Consider the following 24,740-nt stretch of genomic DNA (forward strand, 5'->3'; position numbering starts at 1 on the left):
GAAAATAAACTGTTAATAAAATGAACAACTCCATCACATATAGGGAAGAAATACTTTAAAAACATATATCTAACAAATACCTTCTATATGGAGTATATCTCTCTCACACACAACTCATTAATAAGATGTTGTTGCTAGGTCCCCTTGAGTTGGTTCTGCCTCATAGTGATCCTAGGTACAAAAGGAAAGAAATACTGCCTGAAGATGGTAAACAACCTAATTTTTTTTAATGGGCAAAAAATGAGAAAGTATTTCCCCAAAGAAGGTGTATGAATGTCAAACAAACTCCAAAATAAGTTCAATGTCAAATTTCCTTAATTTCCTTAATTAATTTCCTTAATTAAGGAAATGCATTACTATCACAATGAGGATGCCAATGGATACATGTCCAGTAAGATGACTAAAATTTAAAATGATCATGCACATATTGGAAAGGATGTTGAACAATGGGTTATAGCAGTAGTCCAACAGCTTCTTACAGCGTGAAACTTGCCATACAAACCTGCCATTCCATTTTGGGGCATTTTACTCAAGAGACACAAAACACATGGCCACATATATCCAGGGGCAGTTTAGCGCTGATGAAACACAACACTCTTTAAGCCCTCCTCCTCTCACTATTATGATCTCAGTCCTGCCTTGAAAATCCTGCTAGACCAGTGTACATACATTGGTACAGACAAGAGGTTTCAATAAACAGAATTCAGGATACACAAAATCCTCAGAAACAGTAATGGGAGTAATAATTCCAGGAGGGTGGGGGAAGCGAAAGGGGGTGTGTTAATTTGGGTAGACTAGAGAAACAAATCCATGGACACACGTATGTGTATAAGAAAGAGATTTATATACAAGAGCAATTGAACATTGAGAAAACATCCCAGCCCAGTCCAGACCAAGTCCATAAGACTGATATTAGCCCATATGTCTGATACCAATCTATAAAGTCCTCTTCAGACTCACAAAACACATGCAAAGATGCCAAATATAGAAGATCATAGGCCAGTGGGTAGAAAGTCTTTGGATCCAGTGGTGTTGGAAACATCTCAGCACCGGCAGGGGTCTCTGCATCAGGATGGGTCCATGTGTCTTGTCAGCTGCTATGTCTCCCAGGGAGTGTCAGAGCGAGAGAGAAGTGTCTCCCGCCTCCAAGGAGGAAGTACTGGCTTTCCCAGAATTCTCAGGAGAAGGCCAGGCCCACACAGAGGTCTCATTGGCTACCTCCAGATTGGCAGGCTAGACTCCACCCCTACACTCTTAATCCTCAAATTGACACCAGATTAGGTGATTACCACAGGGGGCAAGGCGGGGATGTGGGAACAGAGAGCGAATGATAGCAGAATAACCACCCTCGAGGGGGATGAACAGCAGGATAGTAGTGTAGGGATTGAATGGGTGATGTAAGATATGTATAATAATAATAACAATAACAATAATACACAACATAGTAAGAGTTCCCAAGGGTGGTTGGGTGAGCAAGGGAGGGGATAAAGAGGAGCTAATAACAAAGGGCCCCCCAAAAGGTAATATTTTTAAATTGTTGATGGCAACATTTGTACATGTCCACTTGATATAATGGATGCATGGACTGTTATAATATATGTAAGCACCCCAATAAAATGATTTGTTAAAATAAAAATATATAAATGACCATATAAAGACTTGTACAGAAGTGTTCTTTGCAACGTTCTTTTTGTGATCACAGAAAACTACACATAGCTCAAATATACATCAGCAGGTGAATGGAAAAATGAATTGTATGCAATGAAATACTACACAGTAATGAACAGGAAAAACAAAACCTTTGATGCATTCATCAAAATGGAAAAATCTCTAAATCATTAAGCTATGTGAGAGAAGCCAGACTAAAAGATACACACTATATGATTCCATTTATATATACCTTTCTAGAAAATGTAAAGTCACATATAGGGTAGGGAGTGGTAAGAAGGTAGGATGCTTTTATGTGACCTCCTCTCTGGGAGATGGACGGCAGAGAAGTGGGGCGGGAAGGGAGATTCCGGATAGGGCAAGATATGACAAAATAACAATCTGTGGATTATCAAGGGCTCATGAGGGAGGGGGGAGCGGGGAAGGAGGGGGAAAAAAAGAGGACCTGATGCAGAGGGCTTAAGTGGAGAGTAAATGCTTTGAGAGTGATTAGGGCAAAGAATGTACGGATGTGCTTTATATAATTGATGTATGTATATGTGTGGATTGTGATAAGAGTTGTATGAGCCCCTAATAAAATGTGAAAAAAGAAAAGAAAAAAAATGATTAGGGCAAAGAATGTACAGATGTGCTTTATACAATTGATGTATGTATATGCATGGATTGTGATAAGAGTTGTATGAGTCCCTAATAAAATGTTTAAAAAAAAAAGAAGGAAGGATGATAGAAATGCTTGGTATTTTGAATGTGGTGATAGTTTCACAGATATACATATATGTTAAAACTCATTAAATAGTACTCTCTAAATATGTGAGGTTCATTTTAAGTCAATCATACCACAAGAAAGCTGGTTTTTTAAAGTGTAGACAATAGTTTGTAATACTGTGCATTTGAATTCTATGGGGGAAAAGCATCATTCAGAGCAATCAACTCTAGTTGTACTGTCAACTAGAGTTGACTTAAGACAATAAAAGTTTATTTTCTGCTTATGTCACAATGTCATATGTATCCTGCTGCTCCCGGAGCTTACAGTCAAGCAGTAACTAGGGACCCTGGCCCCTCCCATCTCACGGCCTTCCTGCTTTCCACATGCGACCTGTACTCAAAGCAAGGTAGAGACAACAGAGAATAGATGATCGTGGCCAGACCGAGAAGGATGTGCCTAGCACTGCTGCCCACATCCTGTAGGTTAGAGCAGGGAGACTGGCAAATACAGTGCTCCCAAGACAGACGAATCATGCTTGCATTTATGCATCTAGCTAGTCTCTGCCAAAGAAAAAGCAGTGGTTCTCCCCAGAGTAGCTGTACACACAGTCGTATAAATTACAAAAGAGCATTTGAGTGTCTCAGCCAAAATATGTGCACTCAGATTCCTGGCCAGTTTTTTTTCCCAGAACTGGGGGTGGACAATTGCTTTATATTTTTTCTCTAAAGAACCCATTCAAAACTTCCTAGCATGATAGGACAGTTTCTTCCCCCCAAGCAATCCAAGGCTCTGTTAGTTGCTGTTGAGTTGCCCCAACTCCTGACTTTAAGAATAACAGAATGAAATGTTACCTGGTGCTGTGCCAACTTCATGATCACTGGCATGTTGAAGTCCATGCTTTGGCTATTGTGTCAATCGCCTCATTGAGGGTCCCCTTCATTTTGATAGCCCTTATAATGCATTACCAAACATGGTCCCCTTTGCCAGTTTTTTTTGCTTTTCTCCTGGATGACATGTATTGAGGTTTCACCAACCTCACTTAGAAAGGAATATTTCTAAAATTCCATCTTCTGGGAGATGGTAAGCTAGTTTTTTTGTTTTGCTTTGTTTTAGGAATCTAAATCTTTAAAAAAAACGTTTTATTGGGAGCTCATACAATTCTTATCACAATCCATACATACATCAATTGTATAAAGCACATCTGTATATTTTTTGCCCTCAACATTTTCAAAGCATTTACTCTCCACTTAAGCCCTTGGCATCAGGTCCTCTTTTTTTCCCCTCCCTCCCTACTTCCTCCTCCCTCATGAGCCCTTGATAATTTATAAATTATTATTTTGTCATATCTTGCCCTGTCCGACATCTCCCTTCACCCCCTTTTCTGTTGTCCGTCTCCCAGGGAGGAGATCACATGTAGATCCTTGTAATTGGTTCCCTCTTTCCAACCCACTCTCCCTCTACCCTCTCAGTATCGCCACTCACAGCACTGGTCCTGAAGGTAACGTCCACCGTCGATTCCCTGTGCCTCCAGCTCCTATCTGCACCAGTGTACATCCTCTGGTCTAGCCAGACTTGCAAGGTAGAATTCGGATCATGATAGTGGGGGGGGGGGGGAGCGGAGAGAGGAAGCATTTAAGAACTAGAGGAAAGCTGTATTCTTCATCGGTGCTACATTGCACCCTGACTGACTCATCTCCTCCCCTAGACCCCTCTGCAAGGAGATCTCCAGTGGCCGACAAATGGGCTTTGGGTCTCCACTCTGCACTTCTCCCTTTATTCACTCTGGTAAGATTTTTTTGTTCTGATGATGCCTTATACCTGATCCCTTCAACACCTCGTGGTCGCACAGGCTGGTGTGCTTCTTCCATGTGGGCTTCTCGGCTAGATGGCCGCTTGTTTACCTTCAAGCCTTTAAGACCCCAGATGCTATACCTTTTGATAGCCGGACACCATCAGCTTCCTTCGCCACATTTGCTTATGCACCCGTTTGTCCTCAGCGATCATATCATGGAGGTGTGCACCCAATGATATGATTTTTGTTCTTTGATGCCTGATACCTGATCCCTTCAGAACCTCATGATCACACAGGTAGGTCCTTCCATGTGGACTTTGTTGCTTCTGAGCTAGATGGCCGCTTGTTTATCTTCAGGCCTTTAACACCCCAGATACTATCTCTTTTGATAGCCAGTAAGTTAGTTGTCGTTTTCAAATCATGACTCAATCTCTGCTACTCTGGCTCCTATCCCCAAATTTTAGAACTTTCAGAGTCCTTTGATCTGAGCAACGCCATAAAGCACTGCGTTCCACCCCCTTGCATCTGTACCTGCAGCGTGCCCGTAGTGCGCTCAGCGGGAAGACACGGAGCCTCAAAGATGATCACTCACGGTCTTTGGTGCTCTCTGGCAGCATAAAGGGACACTTCGCCAAAGCAGACAGAAGTTTCAATGTGTGGCCATTGCGTGTGACCTTCAAGAGCTTATTGTGTCCTCCTGGTCCAGTGCTGTAGAGCAGGTTGGGATTCCAGGGGATCCGATTTGCAACAAGATGGAACGCGGCCTGGCCCTGTGCCATTGTCACCACCATGCTATGTTTGAGTCCATGTATGAGCCCATCCTTAGTCATTGTGTCCATCTCACTGAAGGTCTTCTTTTTTGCAGACTTTCTACTTTACCAATCTGATATCCTTCTCCAGGGCTGGTCCCTCCTGATAACATGTACAATGTATGTGTGATGAAGTCTGGACACCTTGCTTTTAAAAAGCAGGCTGTCTGCATTTCTTCCAAGACAGTTTTGTTTGCTCTTCTGGAAGGCCATGCTCTATTCGTTGCCAATGCTATCATTTAAGGAACCAATTCTTTAGTTTTTAAATTCCCCCCAATCAGTTCTGTTCTGTTCATTATTTATTGTACAGCCTGTACGTGCATAAGGGTTGATGAAAATGCCACTGCTTGGATAAGGCACACCGTAGCATTCAAAACGACATTTTGGCTCTTTAATATATTAAAGAGGTCTTGTGTAAGTGATTTGCCCAATTCTATGCGCCAATTGATTTCTTCCATGGACATTGATTGTGGATCCATAGAAAATGAAACCCTTGACAATTTCCTTATTTTCTCAATCTCTCGTGATGTTGCTTATTGGTCCGCTCATGGGGCTTTTGTTTCCTTTATGCCTAAGACTGAAGGCTTTGCTCTTCACATTACGTGTTTCAAATCTCATCATTTTTAGCAAGCAAGATGGTGTCCTATTACGAGTTGTTCACGAGTCTTCCCCTGAGTCCTGATGCTGGCTTCCTCACAGTTAAACTTCTTGTATTATTTGTTGAGCATACAGGTTGAATAAATATGGTGAATTGAATGACTGCCTCTTGTTCTATGTACATGCTCTGTGTGGGCACAATCAAGTGTTCTGGAATTCTCATTATTTGAAGTGTTCTCAATAATTTGATTGACATAGCCAGATGCCTTAGTGTAGTCAATATAACATGGATAAACATTTCTCTGGTGTTCTCTTATTTTTTTAAAATTATTTTTTGGGGGTTGTACAACTCTTATTACAATCCATACATCCATCCATTGTGTCAAGCACATTTGTACATTTGTTGCCATCATCATTCTCAAAACATTTGCTTTCTGCTTAAGTCCTTATCAGCTCCTCATTTCCCCCCTTCCTCCCCACTTCCTCCTCCCTCATGAACCCTTGATAATTTATAAATTATTATTATCTTATCATATCTTACACTGTTTGACATCTCCCTTCACCCATTTTTCTGTTGTCCATCCCTCAGGGAGGAGGTTATATGTAGATCCTTGTAATCAGTTCCCCCTTTCTACCCTACCCTCCCTCCACCTTCCTGGTATTGCCACTCTCACCACTGGTCCTGAAGGGATCACCTGTTCTGGATTCCCTGTGTTTCCAGTTCCTATCTGTACCATCCTCTGGTCTAGTCAGATTTGTAAGGTAGAATTGGGATCATGATAGTGGGGGGAACAAAGCATTTAGGAACTAGAGGAAAGTTGAATGTTTCATCGTTGCTACACTATACCCTGACTGGCTTGTCTCCTCCCCATGGCCCTTCTCTAACGAGATGCCCAGTTGCCTACAGAGAGGTCTTAGGTCTCCAATCTGTACTCCCCCTCATTCACAATGATTTGATTGTTTGTTCTTTGATGTTTGATACCCGAACCCTTCAACACCCCGTGATCACACAGGCTGGTGTGCTTCTCTCATGTGGGCTTTTTTGCTTCTGAGCTAGATGGTCATTTGTTTACCTTCAAACTTGTCAGACCCCTATCCTTTGATAGCGGAGCATCATCAGCTTTCTTCACCACATTTGCTTATGCACGCATTTGTCTTCAGCTATCATGTTGAGAAGGTGAGCACACGATGATATGATTGCGTTCTCTTCTTTCAGCCAATATTCACGTGACATCAGCAGTCATATCTCTTATTCTACACCTTCTTCTGAATCCAGTTTGATTTTTTTGCAGTTCCTTAATGATGTACTATCACAACTATTTTGAAATATCTTCAGCAAAAATTTACTTGTGTGTGATATTGATGCTATTGTGTGATAATGTCCACATTCCATTGGGTCGCCTTTCTTTGGAATAGCATGTATATGGAGCTCTTTCAGCTGGTTGACCATGCAGCTGTCACTCAAATTTCTTGGCTTAGACAAGATGAATAAGTCAATTCCGAGGGCCTGATTTTTCACCAGTGCCTTCAGTGTCACTTTGAGTTTCTTTCTTTGAGAAGAAAAAGCCAAATGTAATGTGCAAAACCTAAGGGGAAGCACACACTCAGCATTCCCCAAGCTGAAACAACCGAAGGAATTGCTCAAGCCTTGCGTTGCAATATTTAAAGGATTTTTTTGGGGCAACACACCGAATGGTAAAGACAGCATCCAAGAAATACACTCTCACTGTCCCAAAATTACTTGGTTGATGTTCTACCATTTCAGAAGACAGCCTATGATCAAGAACTAACAGAAATACTAGCCACGCTACTAAGAAAAAAAGTCCTGACGTCATCTGTTTGCTATCACATCACTACCGTTTTCCCAAATGCTTAAATTGTATATTATGAGGCTAACAGAAATGGAAGAATCTTGTAAACTCACATATCAAATGCAGGTATTTATTAACAGTGTTATGTTTGATGTGAATCACCAAGGAGGTTGAGTGTGAATCAAAATATTTTTTCTATGAAGGGACGGATAAGAAAAGCTGCCCCTTCCTGCCCAGGAACACAGCCCATAGCATAGATGAATCCAGGCACGTCGGAGAACAAGACAAAAATCATTTCTGGAAATTTCAAGAGTGAATCAGTAGGTTTAAAAACCAGAAAGATCACATATTTACACATAAAAGAGAACAGATATTTTATTGGGAAATTTAGAAATCCAATATTTATTCAAATGGATCTTCATTAAATACCTCAATACGGCTTTCTACAGTATTTGCGTCCTTCAATGCTGACATGACCTATCACCACCACGAGGTTAACTAGGCGTCTTGTCTTTGCCTGTAGTAACTTCTCTTAAAGCAGAGTCTTCCTCTCAGGTGTATGTGATGATATTTGCTAATCAGACCTGCTCCTCCCTTGTGGGGGCCAACAGCTGACTGCTGAGAAAGAGATCTTCTAGGTCCAGCACATGTAAGGTGATGGGTGTAAATTTCTATTATTTTGATTTGCATCCTAGATTCTTAAGGTCAATCTTATCAGGCAGAATCTTCGAGAATGGGGATTGGGCTCAAGGTTCTCATGCTTACATGGACAGGACCAGCTGTTTTACTGAAGGACAAGTGCATACGCGAATAACCCATTCTCTGAGGAAATGAATAGACCATTTTCTGAACTTCATGATCTTATTTACTGTGAGCTTCACAATACCCAGGGAACAAACACTCTCTTTATTCAGGTTGCCAAATACACAAAAACAATAAGAAATGCAAGATTTAGATCCAATTTTAGAGTCCTGTCTCTAACCCTGAATTGATGGAGGTTTCATGAGAGGTCAGCAGTTCAACCACAAAAGCTTCTTAAAACATCATCTCCTTTCATACTGTCTCCTCCACGCGGCGTGACTCACAGCTCCATGCGGACTTCCTTCCTGTGTGATGTCTCAGCCTGCCCCTTGGATGACAACATTCTTGTATGAGGGGTCTTGGTCTAAGCCCTTTGCACATATAGATGGCTTCACTCTCACAGAAACCGGAAGAATAAGGTTCTGTTGTAACTCTGGAGGGGGAACAATTAAGAAATTCTAGGAGAAAAAGTACAACAAAGTCAAAGATCAGGAGGACAATAAAAGCCTTACTAACAGAAAGAAGTGACTCACAACTAACTGGTTGACATAGAAAGAGGCTTCTCGAAGGAACAGGAAGTGAGGTATACCCAGAAATGTTATTCTTTCCTGCTACTCACTCAATAAATATTAGTTGAAGCTTACTATGAGTCAGGAATGTTCTAGGTTGAGACACAAGAATGGATAGTTCTTTAAGAATGAGGAAGGAACCTTTGAGTAGGGCCTGAAGGAAATGAGATGCCAGCCATGAGATTACCTGGGCAGGAAGTGTGGGGCATTTTAGGTGGAAGGAATGGTGAGTGAAAAAGCCTAGGCATGACTAAGAGAGCATCCCTGATGAGAGCGAGGAGATAGCCCATGGGCAGGGCAGGCAGGGCTGCCAGGGCAGATGGTCCCTGCTCGGAGCTGCATCCGTCTAGAAGGAAAGATACTCTTGATTCTAATCAGCGTGTTTTCAACTTGCCAAGTTCAGGTTTTTCAGAGATGTGCAACTCAAACCAAAACCAAAAGCAAACCTACTGTCCTCAAGCTGACTGTGACTCATAGCCACGCAGCTTCTAGTCGGTAAATCTTTACAGAAGCTGATACAGTTAAAGCTTATTGTGCCAACCTGGCCGATAAACATATGAGAGGCTAATTGAAGGGCAGAGAGATAAATATCTCAGTGAGCCTCATTTTCTAGTTCTTGGGTCTCTTGATTTGTGATGGTCAGACCAGTGTGTAGCTGCATTAGCCAGTTCCCTGCTTCAGCTGGCAAGACTCACTGCCTGCAGGCCATTCCCAAGGAGAAGCCGCATGGACTTACACCAATGCAGCCCTGGTGCTGGGGCACCCGTGTGGAGACCCCTGCCGGCGCTGAGATGCTTACACATTCACTGACTCAGCTTTCCTCCTGCAGTCGGCATCATTGCGTGTGTTTTATGAGATGAAGGAGGACTTTGTGGATTGGTGTCGGACATATGGGTTAATGAGTTAATATTGGACTTGTGGGCATGGGCAGCACTGGGTTGGGATGTTTTCTTAATGTGCACTTACCCTTTATATAAAACTCTCTCTTATACATGAGTTTCTGTGGATTTGTTTCTCTAAAGTACTCAGACTAACACAGAAGCAGACAGCCTTATCTTCCCCCCTTGGAGTTTCCACAGAGAGACCGATGGGTTCAAACGGTGGACCATGTCGTTAGCAGCCCAGCTTGAAAGCTACAGTGTCACCAGGGCTCCTGGGCACTAGTGACAGCTAGGACTGTTTTAATGTGCACAAAAGAGGAAAAGCTTCACAACCTTCTTGACGCCGTCCTAGGCACAATGTGTTTGGACTCATGATCCTAAATCCTCAAGAAAATACTACAGCACCTTCACTTTTCAGCAGCAGTAGCTAGGGGTGCATGACTCATCTCATCTGTTTGGTGCTTCAGGGACAAACTTTGGCTACCCAGACCGTTGCTGCTGTCTCAGCGGCTGCCAAATGGAAGCAATTGCTGCCAGGCCTTTCTTCCTACTCTGTCTTATCCTGGAAGTCCCCCTGGAACCTGCTTATCAACATAGTAACAGAGCAGGCTCCAATGACACGCTGGCGGTGGCAGGACAGCAGGTGGTGATTATGGACAAAAAAGGGAGGTTGGTAGCTTGATGTGCATGGTGGGATGTCCTAGACCAGGGATGCCAAACTTCAAGTGTCCAGCCATATGTACTTTGTCGGTATATATGTGGCTCAGAGGTAACATTGGAAAAAAAATGAAAGGATATTGTTTATATAATGGTGATTTCATTTGTCTGTAAAAACATACTTAGGATTCTCAAATCATTTTTAAGTTGGTGTGAGGGACAGGATTGGCTCTTCCATCTCAAAAGTTTTCTGACTTCTGTGCTAGACCAACATCACAGAGTCCACTTAACATAAATCAATGGCGGTTTCTTGCGGGGTGGAAGGGGTCCAAATTCTCAGAGTGCCCATGGCCACACTACTGGATAGCGAGGGAAAAGATAATTTTGTATGGTTAGAGCAGGAGCTAAAGGTTACAAAACCCAAATTGGCTGATGGACTATAAGGAGAGGCAAAGGCAGGACATTAAAAAGTGGGGAGAGATGGATAACAGTATATGGTTCAGGATATGAATTGCAAACATGCTCTTCAGTTTCTTCCAGGATGGTCACAAGGCAAGGGCTGGGCAGGTGTTTTTTTTAAATTAAAGTTGCTCTAAAAATTCCTTCCACTATCCTGTCTGTTTCTGGAGGGCCACTGTAAGGATGGATTAATAATGCGGTACATCACGCTCCTTTGGGTAAAAGTGATCGCATCTTGCATCTGCTCCTAGTGGAAAGACTCTCTGGGAATAGATGGTGGAACGTCTCTTTAGGGTCAATCATTAGGTCAGCATCAAGGGTAGGTCCAGAGAACTGCTATGAGAAAAGGCAGCTTTGAACATTCAGCACGCATTCTAGACCCAAGTCAAGGCTTTCAGCTGGAGTTAAGACTCTGCGTTCAGATCGATCTTATCAAATGCCTCTGGTTTTATGCTCTCCTGCACTGGGAATCAAGCATGGGTCTCCCACCTGGGAGGGGAGAATTCTGCCACTGAACCACCACCGTGGCCACTAAAACAGGATGTGAGGAGAAGCACCGTGTTTCTTAAAGACATCAGACAAGTGGGAGGGCTGTAGTGGCCCTAAGTAAGTCACTATTTTGCATCTAGTATTTTATAAATGAGGTACTCCCTTTGCCTAAAAGAAAATGCCGAGAAGGAGAAAATGATACTCTGGGGGTTTTGTGTGGGCCAGCGAGAACCTACTATCAGTGATCAAGGGAGCACACAGAAGTGACAATCCGCGGGGGAGAGTAGCATTCACCCCCTTCAGAAACAAGTTGGGATCCTGGGGTGCTTCTCTTAGGAAACGTACCACTTTTCGCATCTACAAGCCATCCTGGCTTTTGCCTGACAAATTCCATCTCAAAGAAAGGCAGTTCTGATCTATAGAAACACCACAGTGAATGGGGCTGGCAGAAACTCACACCGCGCATTTGAATTCTAGTAACAAAACAAAGGGGAAAAAATTGAAAAACCATCTTCTTTCTGAAAGATAAGACATGTGTTAGAGATTGTGAGAAAATAACAAAACAACCAATCCCAAACTGTAGCACACAATCAATCAGCGAGCTCCTCGTCCAGCTGCTAGGCACACCCCACTGGAATGGCTCTGGGCAAGTCAGATGACAAGTCTTCCTCATCCTCTCTCCCTCCAGTCCCCCTCTTCCTTCCTTTGTCTCCCCTCTTGTAACATCTTAGGGCTTTTTAGGCAGTGTCTCCTTCTAGAATAGGAATAGGATTTCAGATATGACAGTTCATTGCTATTTTTCTTCTCTTGCCTGAAAAGGGGGCAGAAGATACATTTTATTTTTGCTGGTTAAAAAAAACAACAAAAAATCCTTTGAGGCTCTCAACACCACCACCAACAACAACAACAACTTAAAACAATCCTCTTTGGAAAGAACCTAGGAAAATTCAAGAAAGGAAAACAATGAACCCATGGAAGAGTTAGTCCCCGCCCACTGGGAGCACAGTCTCTTTGGCCAACCTGTTTTATCAGCTGGAGAGAAAGCATCCTCATTTCCATAGCCTCCTGGCCCTTTGTGCTTCCAGGTGGCACCATTCCACTGGCTCAGTTTCCATCCGAATAAGGGCAGCTTGTGGCTAGCTGCTCGGGTGTCCGTTCTGATTTAGAGCAACCAACCCTCTTGTGGTAATTCGATGATTTTAGGTCAACCTGCACATGTATAAAAGTGTAGGGGTGGAATCCAACCTGTCAATCAGGTCACAGCCGGATGGTGCCTCCTTGGGTGTGTGGCTTTCTCATAAGGAGGGTTCTGGTAACCTTCCCCCTCACTGCCGCGGACGCTGACAACGGCAGGAGCCCTGCCCTCCTGCCACTGACCTTGGATCCACGTGACTCGGCAGCCACAGGGCCTGCGATGTTCCTGCCTTCTGCATCCCTGCACGTGGCTGCATGAGTCTGAAGAGGGATGAAGGACTCGTATTGGATGTGTGGACTTGAGGTGGCCTTGGTAGGAATGCTTTCTTGAAATATAATTACTTCTTTTACAAAGCTCTTTCTTTTTGTTACTAATTGGGATTTAATGCGTATATCTTATCATTCCATAGTTCAGCCATGTCAAGTAGAATTGTACAATTGCCACCACAATCACTTTCCAGACAATACTTTCTACGTGGGCCCCTTGACCTCATCTCCCTTTCACACCACCCCTCCACTGTACCCCTGCCCCCCTGAAATCCTTATTTTACTTACTGTATGTTCATCAATCCTGGGTTTCATATACCCCCAAAATGGGAAAGCATATAGCACAACTTCAAGAGGGTGCCTTCCAATGACACAGCACTTCTGAGATACACCCTAATATGAACAAACAAAGCAATATTAATCAAAAATACAGAAAATTTTAGAAATCAGAGCAGGTACAGCACGCATCATGGAGGGGAGGGGCATTTACTGACAAAGTTTGAACTGTTCAAGTCAGATGTATGCCTTTGATCTCCTGTACTCCTCTCTCCAAGCACTCTGGGTGGTGACCCCTTTCCTCCCATCCCCCCGTTTAGACAGGGGGCGTTCTCCAGAGGCTGATTTCCTATTGTAGTTCCAGAAATGGATCCTGGGCTCCCACTGCCACCCATCGCCTTCTGCACACCAGATCCCCACAGTTCAGGCTCTGTAGTCATCTCTGCTTCAACTTCGGATGATGTGGATTCCCATGCTTTGGTGACTGATGATGGTGTGCTTCTTCCATGTGGACTAGTTGATAACTCAGAAGCCTTTACTTGGGGTGGAGACAAGGTCACTTGTGCCTCAGCTGGGATCAAATGGTCAGGGGATGGGGGAGATGTTGTCTGCTGAGTGGGTGCCATGTGGATGTGGGGTGAGGTCACCTGGAGAAGGAGGCGGCACTGTCAGAGGCTTACTGATGGGAGGGGCAGAGCAGGAGAAGGTCATGTTTGGGGAAGCGTAGGTGCATGTCTGTTGGTTGGAGGGGAGGGCAGGCTGACCTCCTAGTGGGGACTGAAGTGACTGAGGACGCTCTGGGGTCACTAGGTGGGGAGTGTCTCTGGTGGTGTGCAGTTGGTGGGGTATCCCAGGAACCCAGGCTGGGTGCCGAGGAATGCTGGGACACTGAAAACTGCATCTTCAGGTCACACAGCAGGCTCCAGAGCTGCAGGGATGAGACCCCATGTGGGAACTCCACTGGGTGAACTGGACTCTACCTCAGCCATGCTGAGAACCTGAGGACTTAAGTTGGAAATGTGTCTGAGGAAGCAGAAGACAGCTGTACCAAGAGTAGTGTACTGTTGATTGACAGACAAACAGTGTCTTACTACATCAACACCCTATGTGCTGTGTTAAGACATGGATTATTCCGGAAATCCTGTGACGGTCATTCTGTTTTATTTTGTTTATTCTTGTTCATATTACAGTGGATTTCAGGAGGTCACCCTCTTGATGTTGTGTTATTTGTTTTTCGGTAAGTGAAACCCAGGATTGATGAACTTATAGGGACAGCAAATAGAACAAGGGTTTTGGGGGGAGGGGGATAGGGGGTAGTGGGGAAAATAAAAATGAGATGATTTCAAGGAGTCCAGGAAGGAAAAATATGTTTGGAGACTGATATAGAAGCAATCATACAATTCTGACTGACATGATTGAACTATGGAATGATATGACATATACATTAGCTCCCAAGTAACAACAAATTAAAAGATAAAATCGTAGGACCAACTTAAGAACAATTAGTTCTGACATGATGGACCTGCTCCATACTTGCCTTCAGGAAGGACACCCAGAAGACACGGGTGCAATAGCAAAATGTGGCGTGGACTTTAGATGGTGCCCGGCTCTGATAAAATAGTTTCCGGGGTCTCAAAGGCTGGTCTCCAAACAAAGTCCTTTCTTATACATATATGAATTGTTAGGCCATACATGTGTGGCCTCGCACATTTATGGACAACAGAACAAAACAGTGCCTGGTCCAGCGGCCCCCTCCCAATGGGGGCCACGTTGGAGCCCACTCTTGTAAGGACAATGTCGATCCATCTTGTTGCAGGTCTTCCTCCTTTTCACTGACCCTCTCTTTCACCAAGCATGAAGTTTTGCTCTGGGGAAAAGACCCTACTCACGCCAAACTAAGTGAGCCAAATCTCAACACCCTCACTCTCAGGAGCACCCTAAGAGTACGTCTCCCAAGCCAGGTTTCTTCATTCTTCAGGCAAGCAATGGCATCTTTAGGGTTCTTTGTCAGCATGATCATTCAAAGACACCAGTTCTTCTTTTGTCTTCTTAATCATTGGCGAGTTTTCTCAGAAGGAGCCCTGGTACTCCTGGGGAGAAAGACTGAGCTTTCTACTCCCACGAACAGTGACAATCTTAGAAACCCACAAGGGGTCTCAGTGAGTCAGCACTGACTCGATGGCAGTGAGGTTTATTTTAGTTTGGAGATTTCATATGAATAGGACGTGATAGAAAACGCCATGGTTTGGGTCAGGTGCATCTTACTCTTCAAAGTGACATCTTTGCTTTTTAACATATTCAAGAGGTCTTTAGCAGCAGCTGGGTTCTATGCAATACACGATTTGATTTCTTGACCGTTGCTCCCGTGGCTGTTGATTATGGAGCCAAGTGAAATGGAATCTTTGACAACTTTAATCTCTTCTTTGTGCATCATGATGTAGCTCATCGGTCCAGTTTACCTTAATGTATAATCCACAGTGTAGGCTGGAGCTTTTGGTCCTCATCAGGAAGTGCTTCAAGTCCTCCTCACTCTTAGCAAGAAGGTTGTGTCATCTGTCTACTGAAGGCTGTTAATGGGCCTTCTTCCCATCCTAATTCCACATTTGTCTTCATAGAGTTTAAAATTTGGGTATTTGTTAGGCGTATGGATCGAATGGATATAGAAAAAGAACATAAAACCTCAATACGCGCTTTCCCTGACTGTAAACACGTACTATTTCCTTGAGGTTGGCAAGATTTCATGTCAGGTGCCTTGGTCAGGTTATCAGGAGGAACCAGTTCCTAGAGAGAGATATCATGCTTGGCAAGGTAGACGGTCTGCCAAGAGCCTAAATGAGGTGGATTGACATGGTGGCTGTACCAATGGGCTGGGACATGACAATGACTGTGAGAGTGGTACAGGGCAGGGCGATGTTTTGTTCTATGGTACATAGAGACACTATAAGTCAGAATTGACTGGAAAACACCTAGTACAAACAATACTACCTCTCTTTGTGCTACTAGAACGACTGCCTTTTGGTCGTTGTACAGGTTCTGAATGAACACAAAGAAATATTCTGGAATTCCCATTCTTCACAATGTTATCCGTAACTTATTATGATCCATACATTGAAGGAAGCTGCTCATGGTCATAGAAAAGCTAAAGCAAATGGAAGAAGTGAGGAAGTAAACGAGCTGTGCAGAGAATTCCAAAGGGCAGCTTAAAGACAAACAAAAGTACAGTGAGGGAGTTCATTGTGGTTAGGTGCCTTTGGGCCGGTTCTGATACTTATAGCGACCCCATGTATAACAGATGGAAACACTGCCCAATCCTGCGCCGTCCTCACAATCGTTCTTACGTTTGAGCCCATTGTTAGAGCCACCGTGCCAACCCAACGGGTCAATGGCCTTCCTCTTTGAAGGGGCTAGAAGTCCAAAAAGACTCATCAGAGAGATACTTAGTTAACAGAACTACCACAGAGCCTCTAGGATATTTTTGGTTGTTTCCATCTCTCACTGTCTTGCAGAAAATCTAGGATTGGCAAATGGTAGTACCTTCTTTCAAACCCAAATGAGCACACACTGCAAACTCATTTAGAACCTTGGACAAAGAATTTGTGTGCCTACTGTAGTGGAAACTCTGGCACTGGGAGGTGAGGGACCAGGGGCACAGCCCCCGTGTTAGAGAAGCTGATGAGTCTGGTGAGGAGAAACACCTAAGCATTCCGTTCTGCTCCTAATAGACTCAGGCCAGCAGGAGCTCAGGCAGGGCCTCCTCTTTCTAGCCTCTGCATCAGCTACATATAACGTGGAGAGGATGGAAAGGGATGGATAAATAGTCCTGGAAGGGCATTTCCACACCACCCACAGTGACCAGGGGCTAAATTCCAGAGCAAACCAAAGCTCCTTTCTCTCCCTAGGGTGCAGATGAGGGTGAGGGTAGCGGCTATAGAAGATCATTCCGCTTACATGGTGAGACGTGATGTCAGACAGCAGTTGAAATGACTACTCCGTGTAGTTGAGATCTAAAAAATATTTGAGTAAACAGAAAGGGTCAGTCTGCCTGAAATCAGCCTTAAACAGGGAGAGATATTGCTCATTTGGGAAAGGAGCCTTTCAGATCTCATAAAACAAATAACAAAGATTGATAGCTGGTGCAAATCCACATTGCAAAATTGTACGAGTTCACACCTTTAATGGCTTCTACTTAAAAACAGAGCTTATCAACTAACTGAGCAGACGCCAAGTCACTTTCAGTTCTCAGAGCTGAGACTGGATCACGGGGGAGGAAATCAACGGTCTCTGGAAGCAGTCACCATCTTGCCTGCCTCTACATTCTGGATCAAAACACTGCTCACATTTACTCATTGTCTCTATACTTTTATCTTCTCTACCCGACAGTGTACGCTCCCAGCTGTCTTAGAATAAAATTAGCACACTGTCTTTTAAATGAAAAACAAAACAAACAAACATCAACAATATTTAATAACAAAAACCTCTTCAATGCCAAGGAGTCAAGACTGACTCACAGTGACCGTAACCGTTTATGGGAATGGAAAGTCCCGTCCTTCTCCCGCAGTTGATTTCAAACTGTGGGCCTTGAGGATTGCAGCCCAAAGGGCAACCGCTGCTCCGCAAAGACTCTTACACTCCACTTACTTAAAAACAAGCTAAGAGATGGCCACTGTGCCCTCAAAATGGCAACCTCTGTTATAGTAGAGAGTTGTTTGTTTGTTTAAGGTAAAATGAAAACAAATAAACATTCCGGTGCTAGAGGACTAACATTTTAAATGTTCTGCAAAAACAGCATTTGCAAAACACACGGTATCCTTAGAGATATGACCAGTGGTAGGAAACAGGCGCACTGTCTTAGACAGGCCATTTAATATATTTACTTTTAACAATCGGCATTTATGGCCAATTGTTTTTATGATAAATGGCTAATGGTACTTAAAAACAAAAAAGTGTATAGCACAACTCAGTCCTGCCACGGCCTAGCACTCTTCCCAGTTTCCTGGTACATTATTCTTGTCCTCTTTTTCTAGCAGGATCTTGCCTTTCCAGCTCTACCTGTGAAATTTGTTAATCAAATGAATTCCAGTCCCAGGAAGGGAATCTGCTGAACATTCTGTGACATTGGGGCCCCGGTTTGGATTCTGTCTGGTGTGGCAGTCTCCACTGTTGGACAGTCTCCACAGGTTGAAAACTGTTTAAAATGTAGCTCCTTTTATCTGAATCTCATGAAATCAGGGCCGCTGAGGGGGGAACTGACAGCACCTGCTGCCTTTTGGGGGAACAGATGAATTGCTATCATCAGCCTTCACCTTCGTGTAAAAGACCGTGGTGTAGGTACATGCGGAAAAGCCAACCTTGCCCTATGCAAAGCCACGCTGAGACTCCACTCACTGCCATGGAAACGCGTTGGTGGAAGACTGCAGGTGCCCGCTGTGGGGGAGTATGTGTGAGCTCGTGTAGTGGCTGTGCGAATGTGTGTGTGTGTGTGTGTGTGTGTGTGTGTGTGTGAATGGAGGCTGTGAGTGAGTGTGTGGCTTGTGCTTGTGTGCCTTGAGTGAATCAGGGCATTTGTCTGTGTATGTGCATACGTATGCATGTGCGTTTGTGTATTAAGATTTGCCTGTGGGTCTGATGGTGCGAATATGAATGCAGTTGTGTATGAGCATGTATTTATGCGTGGATGTGAATGTATGCGAGTGTGTGTATTGGGTGTGTGCAGATGAGCAGGAGCTCGCGCACAAGGCGCATTGCCATATGTGTACTAGCGTGCGCGTTCAATGTGAATGTGTGTAGGTTGCTTGTGTGCGAGAGTTTGGGTGACTGTGTGTACGTGTGTGTAAGTTGTGCGTGTTAGTACGTGTGCATGAGCGCTTTCAGATGAGCACGTGCATAACTAGGCCCACTGTGTCCGCAGCTGTCTCTGCATTTGCCTGTGGGTATGTCGGTGTGTGCTCTGTGTATCCGTGTGCGTAATCACTTTGTCTTGCTTGCATAAGGGTTTTTGCCATGTGTGTGTGTGTGTGTGTGTGTGTGTGTGTGCGTGAGTGAAGTTATGAGAAGGTATTGGTGTGCATGCACTGCGTGTGCTGGGTATGTGAATGGGTCTTTTTCTCCTGGGAGAGAGCATGGCCTGTATTTGTGTGCCTGTGGGTGAGCGCGTGGTGTGGAGCGTGTCTGTGTGTGTGCGCGAGTGTGTGCATGGTGTGCGTGTGTTCGAGTGTGTGAGTGTGCGTGTTTGTGCGCGCGGTGTGCGTGCGTGTGAGTGCGCGCGCGGTGTGAGTGTGTGAGTGTGCGCGCGGTGTGCGGGCGCGTAGGAACCAGGCGTGCGGCCGCCGCGCCCCCACCGCGCCGCGAGCACCCCAGCCCGCAGGGCGCGGGGCCGAGGCGGCGGCAGGAGGGACGCGCTCCGCGGGGAGCGGGCTGGCCGCGCGGCCGCTGCGCCGACTTTGCCCTTTAAATCGGTCTCCAAGCCGATTACAGCTGATCTCCCACGTGACGCTTTACCTTCTGTCTCCCCGAGCGACTTGCCCGCGGCCAGTCCTCCTCCGGCTGTGCTGCCGCGCGCCGCGCCGCCACCGCCCGCCGCCAGGAGCTGGCCTCCCGCAACTTTGGGCGACCCCGCGGCCACCCTCCGGGCCCACTCCCCGCGCCCGGGCGCTTCCCGGAGAGCGGGGCCCTCGGCCCGCGGCCGGCGCCCCTTGGCGCCCGGATCCCGGCGGAGGGGGCGCCCTCTGCGCGGGCGGGACGCGCCTTCGGGGCAGCGGGTCCCCGGCGATGCCCGCGAGCCAGGCGTGAGGCGGCGGGCCGGCCGCGCGCGCCCCCCGCGCCCTCGCCATGCAGAAGAGCGTGCGCTGCAACGAGGGGCACGCCCTGCACCTGGCCTGCCTGGCGCGCAAGGAGGGCACCAAGCGCGGCTTCCTGAGCAAGAGGGCAGCCGAGGCGAGCCGCTGGCACGAGAAGTGGTTCGCGCTGTACCAGAATGTGCTCTTCTACTTCGAGGGCGAGCAGAGCAGCCGCCCGGCGGGCATGTACCTCTTGGAGGGCTGCAGCTGCGAGCGGGCGCCCGTGCCGCCCAGGATGGCGTCGGGTCCGGCTGGCGCCCGGGACGCGCTGGACAAGCAGGTACCGTGACCCCCGCGGCCCGGCCGCTAGCTCCCCGGGGACGGGGACCCCTCTCGGAGCTCCCTCCCGGTTTCCCTGCGGCGGCGGTGGCAGCCCAACGGGCCGGCCTCTCCGAGGCTTCACCCAGGGGCGCTCCAGTGCCCCTCTCCCCAGACCCTGGCACCTGGGCTCGGCGGCATCGCTTTGAGCGTCCTGCCCGCGCTCGGGCCCTTCCAGCTTCATCGCGGGGTCTGGGGACCTCATTGGGAAGGCTTTTGAGTGACACCTGTTGCATCTTGCTGGGCGGGATGAGCCGACTTATTTGGAAAAGTTTGGTTTCTGCCTTCCCCGCACAGCGGGTGTAGGTTTCTTGGCTGCCAATGCGGGAACCGCTAGTGGACCGGGAAGGAGCGCCAGGGCTGTTCGGCTGCACTTTCTCCTGGTCATGTCCACTGGGTGCTTGTGGTTTGAGTCTGTTTTGCCAAAATGGTCGCATTCTGCTTTGCTGCAAGGGATGTCCCTCAGGATGAATATTCGGTCGCCACATCTTTGTTATGTTTTTTATTTTTAATGTGGGTCTTTGAAAGACCACTTCTGTGTACTTTGAAATGAATGCGACCCTTTCATGCTGGGTGACACATTCACTAGTTTTTCTGGGAGCTCCCTAAGGGAGAAGGGACTTTGGGCTTAGTCCTTTTCCTTACTTTCAATTCTTGCAAAATGTGAAATTTGCACTTGTTCAATCACCAGTTGGTTCGTAAGGTTAAAGCAGATTAATTTTATGTTCCCAGTTAGCTTCTCCATCCTCACCTTGGGGGGGGGCTGGGTAGGGTGGGGTGGAGTGAGGGGCGGTTGAGGCTAATTGCCTTTGCTGCTGCCTGAAAGCACTTCGCAGCTGAATTTTCCGTGCAAGTCAGACCAAACAGCCTCAACTGCAAGCCACTAGGGGTGACGGTGGGAGGCAGTAGCAAATGAACAATGAATATCATGACTTTCCACCCTTTTGGGGGTTCTGTAACCATGTGTACAATTAGGAGCATGAACCCAAAGTTTGATTTCCCCTCCCCACTGTAGTTTCCAGGAACCATTAGCAGATGGAGCTGATTAAGCTTGTTACAGTGCTTATAAATATGAAATTAAAAAAATTATTTGGTTTTGAAGATCACTGAAAATCCAATTTGGTTATCAGATATGGGTACTAGAAATATAAGCATATACTTCAACTCAGGCATTTTAGGATGTAAATTGGAAAAACGAACAAGAGTTTTGCAGAAATTTGAAGATGCTATTTTCAGGGTGTCAGCTTTTAAAAAATATATATTTAAAACCCCAGGCCTTTAAATACTGAAATATCATAATTTATTTCATCATTTCATTTCTTTAAAATAGTATTGTTTACAACATCTCATTACGCTGCATAATGATGCTGTGAACATCCTTGTTGATAAATCGTGGCACAAATCTCAGATGCTTTCTTCCGCAGAGATTCCTAGAGGTATCACTTGTGTAGACTCAACATTTTTAAAGCCTCGGGCATGTATTTTTTTAAATTGTATTTTGGGTATAAGCTCACAGAGCAAATTAGCCTTCTCTTCAACAGTTTCTACACATTTTGTTGGGCGACATTGATGGCAATCCCCTCCGGGTAACAGGATCTTTCCATTTCCTACCTGGGTTCCCACTTCCATGCCTTCTTTCCTGCACCTCCCTGTCTTCGGACATTGTTTTAGGGCAGATGCCGCTCTGTTGAAAACTAGGAGGGCTTACATTTGTATTGATCTAAATTAAAATGGGATCCTTTGTGTTAGATTGATATATCGTTGACTTCATTCCAAGCTATTTGTTATATAATGCCATGATAGAACTCCTTTTTGCTTTCCTGTCTTTTTCCTTCCTTGGTTCCCAGGCTTTGGATTTGTTACTTACTGTGATTATTCGTTACAATTTGTATGATTGTCTTATCGGGTAGCATTATTTGGCAGTACACATTTTACTACTTGAAAAAATACCTGGATTCACACATCCAGGAGAGTGTTCTTTATACTTTACTAATAAGGTGTAATCTTCGTTCAAGCAGTTTTACTTTCATGTTCCTTTCTAGAGGAAACCCTAAGCTGATCATCCTAGGGGGTTCCCTCCCCCCTTGTTTATGATCTTGGAAGGCCTGAGTATGTCTTACTTATTTTTGACCATCTCTAAGAGGTTGGAAATTAGTTTATATGGCAAACTGAGAGGTAGAGAAGCAAGCATTCCCAAATGGATAAGGAACTGGTTTGGAAAACCTCTCAGTTTCCCTCTTATTAGACACACTTCATGTGGGCTTGCTTAGTGGACAGATGCTTTGTGTGTGTGTGTGGACACTATGTATCTAGGTGAGTTTGAAAATTAAGGCAAACGATTCCTCCTTAACTGGGCAGTGTATGCAGTTGGTTGCCTTTTAGTTGATATGTGTTGCTGATGAATCCAGTCATTTCAAGAACAGAGACATACATTGGTGAACTACCCAGGGACTGTGGCCAGGCCTGTATATTTCCAGAGTTTTCTGCATAAACATCTCTACCACCTACATAAACAGATTCGAAGGCAAAGGCATGGCATAAGAAAAAACATGCCCTAGAGAGGCAGAGTGATTCTCTAGCAAGTTTAGACAACCCCCTTAAAGTTTTCAACTTCTGTTCCCCAATATGTGACAGTGAAGGGTTTGTATAAGATGATTGCTAGATTGCCTTCCAATTACAGCATCTTCCATTTCAAAGGCAAATGGGCAGTGTGAACTTTTTGTTATGGAAACTCAAACTAAAAAAATAAAAAATAACCCCCAACACACTGCCATCGAGTCAATTCTGACTCCTAGAGGCACTATCGAACTGTCCCTGTGAAATCTCCATGGCAGGATGTCTTTATGGGAGCAGAAAGCCTCCTCTTTTTCTTCACAAGCTGTTTGTGTGTTTGAACCACCGACCTTGTGGGTAGCAGCCCAACTCACACACAACTCACCATACCACTGGTGTTACTTTTGTTGCTGTTGTCGTGAAGGGGATGGGAAAGAAACATTTACAAGATTGAAATACTGCTCTTGAGAAGTGAAAGGCAAGCAGGAGACATTCTGAGAAGTCAGTTATGTCAGTAGATTCACAAACCTACAATAATCCTTATTGTCTTAGCGGCTTTCAGTGCTCTTATTACAGGTCTACCATCTTGACAGCTGCCGTACGTAATGCCATGTGGACTATAAAATCTTCATTCTATCCCTTCTTCACATAACCTAAACATTTCCATTAATTCTGTTACTAGATAAATTAGGGAAAATACATATATTTGCTTCATCTAAACTGTATAAAGTATGTTGGTAGACAGTGGGAAAACGATATATTTTTTGTGGCTTAACAGTCTTAAACTGCTTTCAACTAAGCAGAGAAAAGATAGGTGTATTTCATCTTCTAAATATGCTTGGTTTGGAGAATCTTTGCATTGCCTCCCACCCCCTTTTTTTTCTGTAGCGTTCGATAGTTCTCTTTAGTAAGTTCTTGAGAAATTGCTATTATTAACCTTCATTCGTGGCTAATTTCTGGTGTTAAAGATAGTATAATTAGAAGAAGTTTGGCTTATTTTTCCCCCCTTTAAATGGACTGGTTCTTTTTGTCAGAAATATGGCAAGGTGTGGCACCACTTTCTGCAAAAGCTCCATTTTTGAGGGAAAATCCTTTAACCTTTTATTTTAGATAAAGGTAAGGGGAAGGAACATGCAGTCAGAAGAACCTTCTAAGTGCCCAGCTCTCTGCTCCAGGTATTATCATCTGTGATTTTATTCCCTGTAAACCTATTCAGCTCTTAAGAGGTTTTCCCTCAAACCACCCCCCCGGCCCCCGCACCCATTTTCCTTTTCACCCTATGCTAGCGTTGAGGCTCTGAGAGTTCTGGGAATAGGATCAGAGCTCAACACCAAATGTGAGATTCAATCATGAAGAGCCACTTGCTAAGGATATGGTGTTTAAAATCCATCAAACTTTTAAAAAGTCGTAAATATGGCTGGGATGGGTGTTGGGATTGAAGTCTATGAATCATTGTTTTGTTTACTTTCATTTTACCTTTAAAATGATTTTATTAAGAGGATATGCTGGAAGTTCTCCCGAAGGTTAGACATCGCATTATCATTTTAGACAAACAAATTAATCCCTCATCCCTAACCCATTTGCCTTGGAATGGATTTAGGCTCCATAGTCCCCTGTAGGACCGAGTTGAACTGCTCCATAGGTGGTAACCTTTAGGCAAGCAGATAGCTACAGCTTTCTCTTCTGAAGTGGCTGGTGAGTTTGAACTACCAACTTTTCAGCTCGCAGCCCAGCATTTCTCACCAGATGATCCATCCACACCACACATAGCTTTTTACCCAAAGGACTTGAAAGTCAAGACTCAAGCAGATGCTTGTACACCAGTGTTCCTAACAGCATGATTCACAAGAATCAAAAGGTGGAAGCAAATCCAAAGCTGAGAGTACCATCCGTATTTTTTTAACCGATGAATAATGAACCACATTTTACTTACCTGTTTTGTTTATTCATCTATAAAAAAGAGGGGCATTCTCATCCACACTATAATATGCACACACTTTGAAATCATTGTGTTAAGTGAGAGAAGCCAGACCCAAAAGGACAAATATTGTGGGATT

General features: G+C 44.9%; 1 protein-coding gene across 3 annotated transcripts in view; it reads left to right on the plus strand.

Annotated features, from left to right (window-relative positions):
- Positions 1–19,469: 19,469 nt before the first annotated feature.
- RASGRF2 (Ras protein specific guanine nucleotide releasing factor 2) overlaps positions 19,470–24,740 on the plus strand; it is a 279,623-nt gene continuing 274,352 nt past the window's right edge. Inside the window, exon 1 of one of the 3 annotated variants that reach the window (XM_075541229.1) lies at positions 19,470–20,092. In XM_075541229.1, coding sequence (XP_075397344.1) covers positions 19,805–20,092 — 288 coding nt within the window. In that variant the 5' untranslated portion in view covers positions 19,470–19,804. The remainder of the gene's footprint in view (positions 20,093–24,740) is intronic. The other 2 variants (XM_075541230.1, XM_075541231.1) reach the window with 2 other exon arrangements.

This window comes from Tenrec ecaudatus, chromosome 2 (assembly GCF_050624435.1).
Source record: "Tenrec ecaudatus isolate mTenEca1 chromosome 2, mTenEca1.hap1, whole genome shotgun sequence".
NCBI lineage: Eukaryota > Metazoa > Chordata > Mammalia > Afrosoricida > Tenrecidae > Tenrec > Tenrec ecaudatus.